At 52.8% G+C, this 18,261-nt stretch overlaps 2 protein-coding genes across 2 annotated transcripts; both read left to right on the top strand.

Annotated features, from left to right (window-relative positions):
• Positions 1 to 212: 212 nt before the first annotated feature.
• PODANS_2_10950 (uncharacterized protein) lies at positions 213 to 3,348 on the top strand (the record flags this gene model as incomplete). Its single annotated transcript, XM_001911872.1, has 4 exons — positions 213 to 317; positions 398 to 2,601; positions 2,683 to 3,168; positions 3,210 to 3,348. The coding sequence occupies 4 exons, from the start codon at positions 213 to 215 to the stop codon at positions 3,346 to 3,348; spliced, it is 2,934 nt and encodes a 977-aa protein (XP_001911907.1).
• Positions 3,349 to 14,893: 11,545 nt separating this feature from the next.
• PODANS_2_10960 (uncharacterized protein) lies at positions 14,894 to 16,629 on the top strand (the record flags this gene model as incomplete). The annotated part of the gene is made up of 4 exons (XM_001911873.1): positions 14,894 to 15,508; positions 15,570 to 15,740; positions 15,798 to 16,019; positions 16,075 to 16,629. 4 exons carry the CDS (start codon positions 14,894 to 14,896, stop codon positions 16,627 to 16,629), a joined length of 1,563 nt encoding a protein of 520 aa, XP_001911908.1.
• Positions 16,630 to 18,261: the final 1,632 nt, after the last annotated feature.

The following is an 18,261-nucleotide window of genomic DNA, read 5'->3' on the forward strand; positions in this document are numbered from 1 at the left end:
GCAATGTCAGTCGCCAGGACGAAGAGTACGACCATACGGGGAGGGATATGGCAGCGACCGGTTCGCGCCGCCACCACCACGTCAGGCGGTGAACCAAAGCGCAGCTCTAAACTCAAATTCAGACTCGGTCCAGTCTCGCTCCCGTACAACCACCTCCGCCCTCACTCCGCAATGGGCCACCACCACGATCTGCCCAGCGTAACGAACGCGCCATGCAGCGATCCGCCCCAGAGACCAACGCCGAGCGCGAGATGGGGAGGGTGCTCGAGCTGATCAAGCAGGAATGGCCAGCCATGCTGGAGAACGACTGCATCCCCGTACAGTGGCGCTACAGCTGCTCGACACCAGCTCGGTCGGCCGCGCCCACGAATATCGCAATTTTCGCCAAACGCACCAGTATCTGCAAGACTCGCTCAAGAAGATTGTCCACGAGTACCACCAGGGCTTCAACAGCTCCATCGGAACCTTCCACAAGATTCAGGGCAGCATCCAGGCCTCGCAGAAAAAGGTGCGCTCCTTGAAGGAGTCTCTAGCCACATCAAAAACGGCTCTATGTGCGACAGACCCGGAACTGAAAAAGCTACACGCGACATCTCGCATGTATGACGATGTGCTACAGACATTAAACGAGCTAGATGATTTGCGGACGGTGCCGGATCAGTTGGAAGCCAGAATATCCGAGAAGCGCTTCCTCACGGCCGTCGAAGTGTTGCAAAATGCGTTGCGCAAACTAACGAAACCAGAATTGGACGGGATTGGGGCGCTGAGTGACTTGCGCAGCTATCTTGCCAACCAGGAGACGGCACTGATGGAAATCTTGGTCGAGGAACTGCACGAACATCTCTACTTGAAATCCCCCTACTGCCAGGAGCGGTGGCAGAATCTCACCAAACACCATGGAGCTATGAACGAGGCATTCCAGGATACTTCCAACCTTGCCCCATTTCATATCATTTTCGAGTCCATCGATTGGGACCGGTCTGTGACTGAGGATCCCCAAAAGAATCCCGAGGCCGATACTTTCTACTATATTACGCTCTTGGTTGAATCTTTGAACAGATTGGGCAGGTTAGAAACTGCCGTCGATATGCTGAAGCAACGACTGCCTGTTGAGCTCTTTGCTGTTGTCAACGAGACGATCAACGATATCGACCAGAAGCATCCTAGCTCATTACGTGGTGGATCGAACGGCTCTAACGGGTTACATATATATGGCCAGCGGGAGACCCAGATGAGGGCAGATGTCATCTATGACCTGCTCTGGACTCTCTATGGCAAATTCGAGGCGATCGCCGAAGGCCACCGTGTGTTCCACGAGTCGATCAAGTCCCTCATCCGACGTGAGGGAGCCGGCAACAATATTGCTCTTCTGGGAAGTTTCAAGGAACTGTGGAATCTCTACCAGAACGAAATCCGCTCGCTGTTACACAACTATGTCACTACCGACGCTGATGTGTACCAGTTCCGCTCGTCACCGAGACCAGGCGGTGGTTTGAATGGCCATATGGACGCCAGGGAACACCTCTTCAAGTTCTCGGAAGCGGACGCCAAGTCGGCGGAGATGACGGCCGAGTATGAAGCACTGGATAATATTATTCAGAATGCTGTCCCTGGTTTGACTTCCAATTCTGGAAAAAACAGCAAGAAGTCCACATTGGTTGTGCCACGGTCGGATGCTGCGGCGACAAGGAAGAGCTTGGGGGCTGGGTATGGCAGAGAGCAGAGCAGTGGGACATACAAGTCGCTTGTTGAGCCGAGTGTCTTCAACATGAGCCTACTGTTGCCACCGACGCTTGTCTTCTTGCAGCGTCTGAAAAGCATCGTGCCCCCTGGATCTGACCTGGCGACGAGCACGTTGACGTCTTTTCTGGACAACTTCCTTGTCAACGTATTCCAGCCTCAACTTGATGAGACTCTTGGCAAGCTCAGTGATACCGTCTTTGGGGAGGCGGATGCTTTCTTGCAAGACTCGGAATGGGCCCATCTCGCCAAGAGACCTATTTTCAAAGGGACAACCGCCTTCTTTACGGTCATCACAGCCTTCTGCCGCATGCTGGGGACGATCCCACATGATCAGGCTCTCAGTTCACTGATCATCACTCAGATGTTGAGATACTACGACCGCTGCTTCAACTGGTACAAAGCTCTCGTCACCAAAACCCAAGAAGAAGCATCCACTTCCGAAGAGCTCCGTGCCTCGGCAGTCATGGCACTGGAACCTAGTGAGATCCACGACACGGTGATGAGCCTCTGGAAGGCAGAGACGTCGGGAGCAACAGAAGAGTTCGAGGAGCTTCTCCGAAAAGAAGCGGGCTTGTTGATTGCTAAAGCGAACGAACAAAAGCTGGAGGCAAGCGATATCATCCAGGACAGGGATACGATCTCGTCGCTGTGCCTGCTGTACACGAGCATGAAGTGGCTCACGGTTAAGGTTATGGGCCTGCGGCACATCACGAAGAACGAGAACGACACGTCGACCAAGCCGTCGGCGGCGACGCTGCCGAAGCCGGAGAAGAAGAGGTGGACGTTGCTGAATGACCCTAATAAGGCCACGGCGGAGGAGGGGCCGGTGTACCTGCCTATGACGCAGGAGACGGTGCAGTATGTTTTTTGTCCCTCCTCTTCGTCCCTCCTCTTTGTTTGGCTCAGTATACTAACATTTTGATCTAGATCCTTCGACAGCATCCTAACTTCCTACGAGGAACTCGCCTCCATAGCCCTCCGCACCCTTCACATGGAGGTCCGCTGTCGGATCGTCCACTCCCTCTCCCTCGCCCTTTCCCCTACCATCACAGCACCCTACACCCTCGACCAAATCGTCACGGAACCCGACCAAGAAATCTTGTCCCTCAACGCGGAGATGGTCGCCTACGATGAAACCACCACCCGGTATCTCCGCGAACGAGAAGTCCTCTTCATCCGCCGTGGACTGGGTCTGTTGATAAACGCCTATCTCATCAAGATCGCGCCCGTGGTGTCCCACCCGATGAACCTCAACGGCTGCGGGAGGATGAAACTGAACGTGAGGGTGTTGCAGCAGAACCTGAAGAAAATTTTGGAAGGTTTGGAATTGGGGAGGGAGATGGGGTATTTTGAGTTGTTTGAGAAGGGGCTTGATGAGAAAGTTGAGCGGACGAAAAAGGATGCTGAGCAAATACAGGGGGGGGGGTTTTTTGTGGTACGGGGGGCCGAAGGGGCCCCGCCCCTAGCTATGATGAGCTGAAGGCGCTGCTGGAGCTGTGCTATAGTGAGCAGCTGGCTGATCGGGAGAGGGGGGTGGCGGCGCAGGCGAAGAGGCAGTTGGGGGAGAGGTTGTTGGGGTTGAGTGAGTATATGTGGCAGCAATAGTTTTTAAAGGGGGGTGTTTAAATTTTTTTGGGGGGGGTTATGGTATGATAGGAATGAGAAATGGTTGAAATGTGAGCGGTGGTGTGTTTACTTGGTGATGGGTTTGAGAAGAGGTGCTGTGGCATTCTGGTCTGTGCAGTTGAGTATTTTACTCCAGGAAGAGAACCGTTATCGGAGTATGATTCGCTGGTGTAGAGCACGAAATATGTTGCTAAGTGCCTCCTTCAGACTTACAAGTTTTTCAAGTAAGGTTATGAGGACTTGACAGGAATCCTACAGCGAGGACTAGTGTGTGGCTCTGTCTCAGCCTTCACATCAACCTGACAGAGAATCAACTTGTAATGTTGGCGGGCTACTTACGCAAAACCCTGTGTCTTCGATAAGACATGAGGAGCTGTGTCTTAACAGCTCTTGTCTGACCTACGAAGTGCCATCTTGTACATGTGACTTGCCTATACAGTAGTTATCACATGTAGCTATTCGGAAACGAACACCCTCGTTTGGTGTGAGGGTGACTCTTACACCTGTACCATGCCTCCTCCTAATGCTAGGAGTGTTCTGTGTACAAATATTAGAGAGACTTTAGCCCAGAGAGATGCCAATCTTCCACTGTCGACGGGAACACAGGCATATACTTATCGCCTTCTCTAATATCTCACTTCCTCATTGACTTCATTGATTCCTATAACTGCAAAATCATTGTCAAACAGGGGCAGAAAGATACATACTAACCAGTCACACTGCGGAAGCAGGATCCAGTACGATCTAGCAGGTGCCATTCTGACTCACCACTTTCTAGATCATCTGGCGTCAATCCATGAAGTTGGAACCTTGAGATAGAAGCTCTGTGTCTCTTGCCTCATGTTAGTTCGAGGAAGTTGTCATTAACACCAACAACACCTGATAGGAATCTGTGGACAACCACACGTGGGTAGATCTTTTGCTTTCTGTTTTAGTCTTGGTAGAGACTCTGGCAATTTGTTGATACATGTGCCCATCATTCACACCAGAAGAGCAGCGGTGACATATGATGGATATCAGCGCACTCGACATTGGAACCGAATCTTTTCGTCTCTATGCCCGTCGTAATTCAATCCTGTGGTGTGGGAGGTGTTGCTCCCGGTGGATTTCAGTCAGGTTGCTCCTAGGGCTTCTGCCCTGTGGCCCACAGGTCAGGTTTGTTGATAGGGATAGGTTTTTGCTCTCCGGAGCTGATTTTCGTAGTGCTGAACAATATCATCACTTTTCTCACAGTTCTGCTGGCGCCTCACATGTGGCCGGCACCTGACATGTACCAGCCACCATAGGATACCTAAGGTATCCAAAGCAACACCAGACCCAACAACACTATACCTCCAAACCCTCAAAAACAACACCTCACCTTCGCCACCATCACCATATCCCCTCCCGCCCCTGACTAAGTCTCTTTCTCCCTCGGCACCAAAGTAAACAAAAACAAACCACTTCCCTTCCCTTCCCCCCGGCGGCCGCCCCTTTTCGCCTCCCCCCTTTCCCAACCCATCAACAATACCACCCTCGCCACCCGCCCACCCAACATCCGCCGACCCTCATTCCTCCCGTCATCACGTAACATTTAGAAGCCCGCGAAGCCTTCCATTCCAGCTGAAAGAAAGTTTCATGTTAATCATCACATCACCCACCCCCAATCCACCTACCTCCACAGAAGAAAATTCGAACCTTCCACCCAAACTTCCCCTTTCAGCAAACAAGTCCGACCTCGCCGCAAATGTTCGTTTTTCATCCTCATTCCAAAAGCTCAGGATAAATTACCCACCACACTTTTATTACGTACGTACCTAGTAACACGAGCCAACCACCCTAGATGGCTAGCTGGGAACAATTTACCTAACACCCTACCCCAGCTAAAGACCTGTAGATCGACTTGCCTAGTCTCCCCTCTATCGACCTGGAGAGAAAAACGCTAGACCGTTCTCGCCGTCGTCAAAAAATATTAATAAAAAAACTAGCTGAGCACTGCTAAGGAAGGGTCTAAGATTTGTATGACCTCGTAACAGCCTCTGGACGGCCTTTGCTCTCGTGCCTAGATTTTGCTAGCCGGGGGTTCACTTTAGAGCTAATTGCTACCTAGGCACAGACAGGCATGCCACAGACCAAACTCCACGAGGCCAAGCACAAATGAAAACAAAAGGATCGAGACCCTCTCTTTCTTCAGAACAAGATCCCTTTAGCTAGCCCGCCTAGCGTGAATCAGATCGTCGTTTGACTTATGGGGCAAGTGCGTGTAGATCAGGGTCCAATGGAAGTCCAGGCGTGCCGGGTGAAGATCTGAATAGCTTCCTTATTTTTTTCTTTTTTTTTCTTTCTTTTTTTGCGGAGAGCAGTCCTAAATTGGTAGTCAAGGGTTAATTATGAGGGCTGTAAGTTTAGTGCAGTTAGTGCCCCTCCGTATCTAGTTCCAAACTTTTACTCTGGACAAAAAGAGAACGGTGTGAGTGTGAAGCAGCCTTTGGGCCTCGAGAACTGGCCTTCCTACTGCATACCCAAGGGGATAGGTAGGTAGTAGGTATGTGAGTTTGTTCACACCGCTTTCTGTGAACAACCACAAAATTCTATCTCCGATACCTAGCTTATTAGTCACTTGCCATAGGTAGTAGGTACAGTACGCAACAAGCATATGTAGGAACTTTCAACAAGCCTTGCCCCTTTCTATCTGCATTTGTATGGTGCGTGTGTATGTGTGTGTGTGTGTACGTATGTCTCAACAGCCTTTTCTTCCCCACCCTCTCTGCCTGCCGGAGCTCCATACATAGAAAGATTCACGGACATCTCTGCCGACAACTAGAGACAGCACCAAAGCAGCTGAGGCTATTGTAGACTAGAGAGCTGAAACTTTCAAGACAGCGACTCTCGCCTCGGCAGTCCATCCGGTAGCTTCGTAACAGCTGTCAGGTTAGGTATTGTCTGTGTGGTGGTGGTGGTGGTCGTTGACCCTACGTGATGCATACAGACAAGAATAGAGCCTCATCCCTTACATTCACGAGACGAGACAACACCACGATCCCTAATCAACAACAAAAAGGAGTTTGCCACGACTGCCACGCCGACACTAGCTACGGTGAGAGTCTATAAAATCTTACGGCTTTAGACCATGTTCGAACACATCGACGGCGCCGTTTTGGAAGATCGACGATCATTTTCACCGTTGATTGGGATAGGTTAGCACTACAACAATCTTGCATCATGTGCATCAGCTAAACCCCGGAAGGGAAGGGGGAGGGGTGTCGGCAACAAACAACATCAAAGAAGCAAAGTCCTATCCGTTGCTGTTTTTGGATCCCATCGCGAATTCGATCTTTTGCTAGCTTCAAAGATGTCGGTGATTGTGTGGAGGGTGGGAAAGTTGAGATAAAAAGCCAAGACCCAAACTGACACCCGGGAAGCCCTTCCCCGGCGCCGTAGCTCCGTCGATCATCCGGAGAAATTACTCCACTCCATCCAGTGACAGACCGAGCTTAATACTTTGATATCAAAAAGCTACTCGACACTAGTAGAGAGACTCGAACAACCGGACTTCGCAAGCTAGACCACTATCAGTCGTAGCGGCGACCGGTTGTCGGCACAGCGCGTTCAACAAGACCCTTCTCTTTGTTTGATTCAAAACAGAAGCCGGAAGAAAAGCAAAGGGCTAAAACTCGAGCAGTTGAAAAGAAACCACAAAAACTGGGGCCGCTATTCGGGTTCGATAGGCCAAGACATCAAGTAGCGTAAGAAAAGAGAAGAAGAAAGAAATGAGGAGGCGAAACAAGACATTGGGGGAAGGGAGATCAACCCCCCCCCCCCCTCCCTCAATCGCCGTGTGTGTGTACAGATCCCTCGGAGAACCCTTCAGCCTTTCCGGAGATGTCTCAAGCACGGACAGCTTGGAAAGATCCGCTTTTGGTGAAATAAGAGGCTAAAAAAGGACAAAAAAGTAAACAACAGTTCAAGGTTCCGGGGTAGAGCAAAGACGTCAACGTCGTCCAACGTCGGCGGTTCAGGGGCTGAAGCCATTGCGAAACAGATCTCAGAAACCAGCCCAAGGAAAGAAAAAGAAGCAAAACAGAGAAGTCAACCGAAGTCTCTTGACGGTTCTGAATACGGCCCCGCCCCCTCCTTCTCTCTTAACCCCCCACCGTGGCGATCACCAAAGCACGTTTCTGCTTAGCTTGTCGCGCTGAAAAGGGTTCTGGATTTCTTGACATCTCAACGGGCATATCCAAGCATCTTGGCAATCATCCTTCATCGTCGTTAGGCTGGGAAGCTGAGAATACTCCAAGACAGATTACGGGACGATCTCTGTTCCTCCTCTGCTTGATGAATAATGTTTCGAAGCGATCTCCTCCAAGCTATGGCCGGCCGGTCCGGTCGGTGGCCAGCCAGCCCGGCTTTTGCTGATGGCGGGAAAACAATAAGAGAACCCTCTCAACCAATCCAGAGTCGAATCAGGGATCAAAGATGAAAGGACCCTCTGCGGATAGATAGATCGGGGCCGAGGCGGCGGACCTGGTGAGAAGGCCCTCTACATTGAGAACATCGATTGGACGAGATGCTGCTGTCACCATGACAGAAATTCCCCGTGGATCGTATCTAGCGGCTCCCGCGCGGTTGGGAAAACCTCGTGTAGTATTTGGCGGATGGTGTGTGGGCGTATGTAGGTATGTGTGTGCCATCATTCGAGTAATAATTGATGCGTTGCTCGGCGCTCGGGGACCTGGGTATTTCCAGATGTGGGAGGCAAAAAAATAATAATTTTTTGTTGTCTGCTCCTGCTTTCCTTCCCCAACGAATTGGGCCTGTCGGGAGTCGTGACACGACGCAGCGAGAACGTGCTCTCTCCGTGATGCCAGGGCTCCTCCTGCCTGTGGTAGGTACCTCTACGCCTTGCATGCAGGTACCGAACGTCCGCAGCCAGTTGATGTGCTGGATCTCAGGACGAAACACTTGGGTAGCAGCGAGCCGGGGCACGACTAGATTGTGCGTGCTGTGGTGCTGCTCGTTTTACTTGTCAATGCCGCCGCGACACCGCTTTTTATCAAGGTGCCCCTTCGGTATAGCTTCTGGTGGGCGGGTCGAGATGTTGATGTTTTGGGACCTGGTTGGCGTTGTGTTTCCCGTGTCTCAGCTGTCGTGTGTGGGTGGCGCCTGTCTCTCTCTCCTTATTTAACTGGCGGTTCCCACATCGTTGACGTGATAATAATGATGGGTGATGATTGAGGACTAGGAATTCGTCGTTGTAAGTGGCCCAATATGATGTGGCCATGTCCAGTAACAATGCCAGGTACGGTTCCGAGGTGCTCGGGGCTCCTAAAGGCCCGCGTATTTTCGATCTTGGCTTGCGGTATGTGAGATGGGCTTTCAGATTCCCGAGACGGCCGTGCGAGCATAGGAATTCGTTCCGACATCGTCGTCTCGCTGCGTCTCCTGGGCTGGTGCAGATGGCCTCTTGTGACTGCCACCTACGATACCGGAACGTCATGTCGGTGCCGTTGTATCGAAACGGGGGTTCTCTATCTCGCCCAGACTGGTTCGACATCATAAAAAGGGAAAAAAGAGACGAAAAGACGCAATCCGCGCTAGGCGCTCAGGGGCCAGCCGCACCTTGATGGGCATCCCCATCTTGTGTTGCTGCACATACATGCCCCGCCCCCCACCAAAGGAGCAGGTTTGGGGGTAAAAGAGAACATTCGACCCAATCCTGGCTGCGCAAGAAATGGAAGCCATGCATAACGTACTTGGGGGGTTCTTGTATTGAGGGAGTCCTGGTGTTTGCCCTCGTGACTGACCGCTCATACTGGATGGACCTATCGAGAGAGGTGACTGCGTCGAGGTTTGCCGCCGTCCTGTATGTATGATCGTATGCATCTGTGCGATTGCAACAAAAGATCTGCCTCTTGTTGTCGTTCCCGTGCCTGGCACTTGAGCCTAATCTGACAGTCAAGATTTTTTTTCTCTCTGATCAAAGAGAAAAAGGCTTTGATGTTTGGGCCTAGCTAGCAAGGCCTGGTATGCAACCGCAACAGAAAATGGCAAGGCGTGAGCTCAGGGGTGTCGTCTGGGCATCTCTTTGCTCGCCAAATCAGCGCTGCGCAGTTGCTCCCAAGAGCACGGGAGACACACTGGCATGTATCTGTCAAAATTGATATCTGATATCTCGTCCTGATACTCGCATCTTTTTGCTCCTTTCGTTTCCCACCGTGATCTTTTGGTGCCGACCTGCAAATCAGGGGCGCTCGATGACAGCCATCTCGACTGGACGCAGCCATCAGCCGTTGGCGACGAGATCTGAGAGGCAGTGAGATCCTGCTTGTGACGTTGCCTGCCGACGCGTCTTGTGATGAGTGGTGTAGCTCCCGCAACGGGGGCATCTCGAAATCAAGCACTGTGTGGCGTTTCTGACCCGCGGAGACGGGTACGGGGGAAGGGCCAGGTCCCCTCTTGAGTGGAAGGGCCATTTACAGCTAGCGGATGTAACCGATATCTCTACCCGGCCAATGGCAGCGCGGGAGCACGGAGACTGGAACGTGCTGTCGGGACTGCCTCAGCTTCACCAGGCGAGGGGATCCCAGACAAGAGGGGGGAACTGAAGCAATTGCTTGCGAAGCTTGACAGACGCCATTTCATGGTCAACTTTGGCGCCACTGGTAGTGTGAAAGCACCTTGATAGACGGCGTCCTCCAGGTCCCCTCTAGTAGACCCCTCAGCGTTCATGTCGGACATTGTAACTGCTTCGCAGGTCAATAGCACGGAGCGGGCGCCTATTTACTGGTTTTTTCTCCCGAGCCGGTGTACGTTTGGGCCAGCACTCGGGCGAAATGTTTTCGTATGGCTTCGGACTCGGGACAAGAGATGGCTGTCTCGGCGACCTCCCGATTGGAATACCATCTCGGCGCGGCGAAGACGCAGCGGGTATACACTGTGTGCTACACCACCTCACTGTCTTCACTGTTCATCGGGTGTCGTGTAATGCTCTTGTGAACGGTTCCCAGAACAGAAAGAGGTTGCAACCCCCACGCTGCAGCTGTTAGTCATCAGTAAAAGGTCGATGACGAGCAATCTGGGAGGTATCTCTGCCCCTCATCCCTTTTCCTGGGTCTGGCGATACGTATCAGGTTGGCTGTCGACCCCACTATCATTTTTCAAGTTTTATTTCCGCGTCTGATGATGCCCAAGGTCGTATGGGGGCCCAAAATTGCAGTGACCACGCATTTCAAGCATTGCTTGCGAGGGGAGTGAGCTGTTTTATGTCCTGGCCAACGTTGGGGCAGCATGCCAACACGTGGGTTTGTCGTGCTGCTGACAGTTCGGTGTTTGAAAAGGTCATCCTCTTTGGGTCGGTATTCGAAGCGGCATGGTGTGGTGAAGACGATGTTGGGAGGCGTCGGTCCCGTGACTAGAGTGGTGATGAGGTTCTTTGGTGGCTGGTCAGCCTCACCTGTTCCCATCTCGCAGACCAACAAACAGTATCTACCAGTCTCTGGCCGTGGTGAAGGTAGAAACTTGATAGGTTTGATTAGTGGGTGACATCGTTTGAACTCGTGCGTTTGAGATACGGTACGGACGACATCTCGATCCCTATATCAAGGACCGCACACCTCCGCGATTCTCCGCACTACTGTACAGCAGACAAAGCCGGCATGGCAAGATCCTAAAAGTGTGCTTCGCGGCGTGCATTGAGGTCCTGGCGAATTTAAAAATGAGGGGGGATGGTGAGGGTGCACCCACGTAGGGACGTCCCGCAAACCACAACGCTGGAATCAGCCCCTGCAAGGATTGGATATACAGGCTAGCCCTGAACCAGACATCCGACTGTTCGTGATGTGGAGAGCAGATGGTGTGCACAGTATCCGTCTTTTCAGCCAAAGGCAATAGTAGTCGAGAGGTAGGATTCAACTATGGGTGTAATCACACACACCATCGCGATGGACCGACTTTCCTCATATTTCCAGGCTCAGTCATTCTGCCCGCGTCTCGAGTGTTGGCAACTTGGAAACAGCAGCTATGAAGTCAGCGATTTCAAGAAAAGCCCACACTCGGCTCAGACCGATCAACAATCTCCTTTATCCCACTGGACTCGAATTTCAAAAGGCACTCGCGCATCTTGCTCCCCCCCCCCTTCGCTTACCAGGTCCTTGGCCCTGACTAGTGCCTCCGGGGAAGTGTTAAGCGTACCGGAAGCCCTGGCAAATCCACTCGTGAACCGAATCAACGGGTCATTTGGCTGAAACGACCATGTCTGCGGAGACAGGATTGGCATCTGGGGCGGCGCTAGTGTAGACATATCAACTCATCCGGGATTCCCTGCGTGCGTGTCATTGTGCCTGCCATGGCTCTCCATACAGGCACACGTGCTCGACGTGTAACAGCTCGTGGGGTCTCTGGTGCTGTGTAGTGTCGACAAATGGTGATGGCGAGGGATTGCTCGCAGTGGTCGAGGAGAGATGCATTCGCCAGAGGCTGATCAAGATGCGAGAGGCACCTGCTGAATCTGGCCCGGCTGCTGCTGCAGGTTCCTGTGACGCACATCCCACATCACTCCGCACCGGGTGCCCTCTTGCGCCTCTAGTATAGAAAATGACGGGTCGCATCCCGAGCAAAGACTTGTGGAGGCGGATTGGCATCCGGGGCGTCTAGTTTGCGTGTTAGCGCACTGTTTTAGCGGGATGCGCCTTTGCTGGACCTGGACCGCGGAACCGCTTGCAGTCTCCAGAGGCCGGCGACCAGTCGTGGTGGATGAAGCAGCAGGTTGTCAGGCGACGGGCAGCAATTTTCGACAAAACGGATCCGGCTGTCTGTTGTTACATACAGTCGGCGCACGGTGTTGATGGCCCCGGATGACGTTCCGGGCTGGAGAGTGGAGGCCAAGCATCGTCTGGTTGGAGACATGCTGGGCCAGTCACGGGACGGCATCGAGGTGCTCTGCGGCTTGTCCTTGCCTCGCCCTCGTTACCCCTTGCATTGGGAACTTTCAGTCGATTCTCACGGACAAGACCTGACATCTTGCATCTCAGACGAAGTGGGTGATATTTGCGAATGGGTTTTGTGACAGAATCCGGACCGGACCTTGACCTGCTTTCGAGTCTGAGGATCCAGATTCCATTTGCTTGTCAGTTCGGTTGCTGGCGGTTAATGGCGATGTCTCGGTCTCACCCACAATAAAAGAACGGTAAGATGGGCACTGACGGTAAGCCCCAGGTAAGCCCCAGGTGTGAAGGCGGGGAAAGAAACGATGGAACGTTGGCAAGAAGAAGATGATCGGCCGCCAGGCGAGAAACGGGCCGCCCTGAAATCGCATGACGTTTTGAACTGATGAGGGCATTATGCTGAGCTATTTCGGTCCTGTATTGAAACCTTGAAACTTTGCACAAAAGTGGAGGCGAAAAATAGCGGTTGACACCAGCTGAGGTCGTCCCGAGCTGTGCGCACGGTCCCAGCTGCCCTGAGCTTAGCTGGTGTGCGCTCTGCTGTTAGTCCACCCACTGTAATTGCCTCTCCAACACTAACGCGAGGCGGAAAGCTGAGCTGGTCCCTGGAATTCAAGAGACCCGACGCCGCAGATGTCCAACTGGCGCCACAAGTGCACACACCCACCCCAACCGTGGTATTGGAAACGCGACTGCCGAGCTACCTGTACACTACCTATCATCACCAGATGTGTTTTGAAAAGAAAACATCGCCCCCGGGAATATGCGGTAATTGAAGGGTGGGACAAGACCTGGGACAAGACCTGTGAGTGCCGTCCCGCCCCGAGACTTGGTGATGTTCTGGGAACACTGACAGCGGACAGTGGACAGGTGGGGGTTGATGTTGGGAATTGCCGCGCTGAGCTTGATGAAATGTTAAGAGCTGGGCTAAGATAATTGCACCGTGACATGCCAAGCATCCGGGCTTGATGCCTCACTCCCGGTTCTTGGGAGTGGTGGGTGCTGCATGCAGTGCTCCATTCTCTGGGTCCTTGGCTATACCACGAGCAGTATAGTGCATCCACTAGAGACCCTTGTTCGTGTGCATCGCCAGCTGCCACACCTCGCCGTCGGCCCCATCAAAAAAAAGAGTTGCGAAATCAACCTCACTTCTTCTTGAAAGGGAAGAAGACACGGAGACAATGACGCGCTGTCTCGGGACGCCCAAGCCCATCACCTCCTCCATGTCAGACCTTTAACCCGCCCGCGGGGTACCGCGAAGATCCGAAAAAGAAAGGGACTTACTCAAACCACTTGGTCCACGAGATGTGCATCATTGAGCAACGAACGAGTCGTCATCTCTCCCGGAGCCTCTCTCGCTAATGACGATGGAGAGCACGGCAGACGAAGACAATGCCTCATCCGCTCGCCGGCCTACTGTTGAAGCCGCCCCGTCCGTCCCTTCCGCCTTTCCGCCCGCCGCCTCATCAGGCGCGGTGGATTCCATACTTTTCTTATACGAGGCTGGACTCCATAGCGGGCATCACTCTCATTCCCCTCTCATCCCCCTCCTACAACTGCCGTCCCGCTGCGGTCAGCACATAACCAAAGACGCCAAAACCTGCGGTACCTGCTGCACGAGTTGTTGGCCGGTGATGGTCACAGTGGAAGGATGGCTCACATTGCATCTAGAGTGCAGCCGGGCTCAGCAGCCTGTGTTCCGGACTTACTGACTTGAGCCAGACGCTGGACTCTTCTGCTGGTGTCTGGCCGTCTTTCATGTCTCATCGGTCTTGTCGTCTCCACATTCTGCCACTTGGATGATGGGTGTGGTGGGAACGAAGGCGGGCGAGCAAGGAGGTCGCCTTGCGCCCAGCTATCAACCCCAAGGAGACATCCACTCCCCCCCCCTTGTCCCCTGTTCCAAAGAACTCCCCAATCCTCGGTAACGAAATCCCCCGGCTGGTTCTCTCCCCATGTATCCATGCTTCATCTGGATCACGATCCACCTCAGGTTCGTGTGGTGGGGGTCGAGGGATGGTCTGTTTCTTGGGGGGGGGGGGTGGGAGGAGGTACTTTTGGCCTTGTACCTTTTTCTTCTTTTTTTTCTTTATTGCTGCGGAGCTGCCCCGTGCCCAAACACCCACCCAGCCTGCCAAGTGCAGTATCGTTTATTGAGCATGGTACAAGCCTCTATTTGAACAAGATCTCCGAACGGCCATGGCAGCCCAGTCGATTGGCTCAGTCAGATCGTACCCCAGCTACTTACTCTCCTCCTCCTTGGGTCCTGGTGTTGATATATGTCTCCCCCCTCTCCCCACGCCCGATCATCATCCAGTCTGCTTGGACATACATACATACATCCATACATATTATCTCTCCATCTGTGTATACTCATCATCACTTGCTTGTCAACGGACCTTGTGCCCAACGACAACAAGAGTCCTTTCTTTATTAATCATCACGGCGGACATTTGCTTTGCAGAGCCATCATCCCTCCCACACACACTCTCGCTCATACACCACCGTTGTATTTCCGGCTGACGGAAATCTCGCACCACATTGACAGTCAGTTCACATAACGCCAAGGACGAAGAAAGATCATAATATCAACTGGGCAAAAGATGGCTCTCTCGGAACACCTCCCGGCTCCTGCCAACTGGTCTCGGTGGCCTCAGCATCATCCCACAAGCGGAGACTACGCCATGATGGAGCACAACGTGATGCCGTACGAGTCTCGTCAGGCAACGGCCGCTCCCCCTCAACGACCCCCTTTGGCCTCCCAGTACTTTAGCAGCACCCCCTTCAGTCTCGCCCCCATCACTAACGGCGTGCCAGCGCCTCAATACCAACCACCCGTCACCTACAGCGGATATCACTCATACACACCATCTCCAGTCCTGGGTTCACCTTTCAGAGCCAACACTTACCCGGAACAGCAGACGAGGGTCATGCCAGTCGAGTCCGGTCTTGCCCGAGGGTCAGTGACGCCCCATGCCGGCCATTCACCAGTGCAGGAAAACCAGAGTCCATCAGTCAAAGCCGAACGTCAACTCTCCATCACTGCCGAGGTCACGATGCCCTGCAAGACGATCGAGGCGAACTTGACCGTGGCTGGCCAGCAACCCCACGAGTTCCATACCCCATTGGATACTCTGATGAAGGCGGTCCAGGCCAAGGCCGAGAAGCCAGCTGAGTGCAAGACCGAAACCTCAGGGACAGAGGCTCAAGGCAGAGGGGTAAGTTGACCGTAATTGCTGGTCAGGCATGGTCCTAATCTAACCTGTCTGCGATGAATAGCTACCATCCTCTTCGCAAAGCCAGGCGTCCACACGAACGAGAAGAAGCGTTGCTGGGAGCGGTGGTCCACTCAAGCGTTACGCCTGCGGTATCGCTGGGTGCTCCAAGATGTTTAGCCAGAAAACACACCTCGACACTCATCGGCGAGCCCATACGGGAGAGTCACCTTATGTAAGTTCTGTCTGGTTTTCCTGTGTTGTGTGAATGGCCGTTCTAACTTGTAAATAGCAATGCACCCTGTGTGGCAAAGACTTCACTCAGCCAGGAAACCTCAAGGCCCACTGGCGCCGGCACATGGGAGAGAAGCCTTTCTCTTGCACTCTGTGTGATAAGCGCTTCCCCCAGCGCGGAAACCTCCAGGCTCATATGAAGAGCCACGACAAGACGAGGCCCTTCATCTGCCTGCTCGATAACTGCAACAAAGCCTTCTCTGTTCGGGGAAATCTCAAGGTAGGCTCCTTGCATCGACCTCAAGGATCTGGTCGTACAAGCTAACGCTCTGTAGTCTCACCAAAACAAGTTCCACGAGGACACCATCAAAAGACTAACAACCCGTTTCGCTACCATCACCGACTGGAGCACCGCCTCCTACGAGGACAAGGAGCTGTTCGAGTACCTATCCAACCTCTACAAGAACAGCAACAAGGGAATCAAGGGCCGAGGAAAAAGGCGGAATGTTGCCGTCGTCGTTCCCCAGCATCACCAAGGCCACCTCAGCACACCCGTCAGCCCGACGAACTCGACCCATCATCACCACCCCCATCAGTCACCGATGCATCTCCACCACACTGGTCTCCCGCAACTCCAGCTCTGCATGCCCCAGCCAAGACACGACGGCCTCCCGTACCACGGCGTCAGCAGCCCCGCGGCATACAACATGAGCAGCCGACCGGCAAGCCTGATGGTCAACACGGGCGGGCGAAGACCACACAGCGGATACGGCATGTACGACACCGACGAGAGCAGCGTTTCCAGTAGCGGACCTGTTACGCCAAACCCGCACATGTATGGGGATGACCACGGGAGGGATCTTGCTTTTAATGACAGGATGCCATACTAAGTGTTTTCATGTTTCCTCTCTGGGCAGGGCTGTCTGAACACACTTTTCGCCTTTTTCAGTTTTCACTTTCTTTATTTGCTCACCGGGCAACTTTGTTACATTATATCTCCCCTTGTATTTGTCTTTTTTCTTTTTTTTTTCCTCTTCACTCTACAGGGTTGGTCATTGTCTTTCAAAAACTTAACGTCCTATTAGGACTTGCATTTTGTTCTCAAAAAAGCGTTGCTCGGGTGGGCGGTTTGGCAAACCAAGAAGGGAAAGAATCCTGTTGTGTTTTTGATGGGGCTTGCAGCGTCGGTGGTACATGTTGTTTTACTTTTGATTTTTACGTATGTCTGCAATGTTTCGCCTTGTTTTGTTTGTCTATTTGCTTTTTTTTTTGTTTTCACATATATAATCCCCCCGAGATGGGGTGGCGGGATCACGGTACACAACAATGGGAGGAATAAGGGGGGAACACACGAACGGTATGCCAGGCAGGGAACTTGACTAGGTAACCAAGGGGGGGGGGAGGCGTCATTTGAAATCAAAGCGGCTTGTTTTTGCATTGGGAAGGAAGGGTTGCAAAGGGAAAGGGATGGGGATGATGGGATGGGATAAGGGGCGGCAGGGTAGAGATGTAACAATTTGTGGTTTTGTTTTGTTGGCTTTTGCATTATATATAGTTGCATTGTTTTTGCATTGGCCTTATTTTTGCATTGGCCATTGAGGAGGATAACCGACCCTATGCTAGTGGGAGTCTTGGTTGCAAAATGAGCTGGAAGGAGGTGTGATGGTGTTGGTGGTGTACAATGATGGGTGGATGGGAAGCTTGAACAAGTTTGACACCCCCCTTGCCTTGAGAAGAGCGGTAGTCAAAAAACCAGATAGTTGCTTACTACAGCATAAACCAACGATACCAAACTAAACTCGTTGTCTCGAGCAAATGTGAAACTTATTGCTGCCCAACTATGTATTGTCCTCTCGTATTCCTGCTGACATCTCTACCGGCGAAAACTGGTGATCAATATTTGACCGCAATAGTTTCTTCCCGCCCACAATAACGCCGTAATGACATTATGGGGTTTTCTGCTGATCCCGAATCCAGCAGGCGTCCAGCCAGCCCCAGCCAGCCCTACCGGTATTGAATCAAGAACCGCCTTCTGACCAACCCAACCCATCATCACCAACTGCTGCCTAGTCCAGATCAACTTCCTTCCTCCCCCTTCGTGATCAACAGAGTCAATAAAGTCAGCAAACAGTGTGCATAGACTCCTTGCCTCTTCCCCCCCCCTCTTCCCCAGCTCAAAGACAAGGGCCCGCGGGGAAACTTGCCGCACCTGGATTGCAGTCTAGCCTAGGCCCGCCTTCCCCGGTTTCCCATCCCACACGCTCCCCATTTCCCGGGTCAGACACTAAACAGGGGAGGGGTTCCAGTCCAGGGCTGACAGCCAGCCAAATCCTCATCGGCGACGAGGCCGGCCGGTGGACGGTTATACCCCAGACCGGACTATCTCAGAACACAGCCCAAACCCCGGACGGACCCGCAGCTGTCAACTGTCAGAAAACGCCCCCAACCCCATTGTTTTCATTACCTCTTCCTGTCCAGGGACCCCTACGGAGTGAAGAGGGTCATTTCGCCGGGGCAAGACT

The sequence above is a fragment of the Podospora anserina genome, chromosome 2 (assembly GCF_000226545.1).
Source record: "Podospora anserina S mat+ genomic DNA chromosome 2, supercontig 2".
Taxonomy (NCBI): Eukaryota; Fungi; Ascomycota; class Sordariomycetes; order Sordariales; family Podosporaceae; genus Podospora; species Podospora anserina.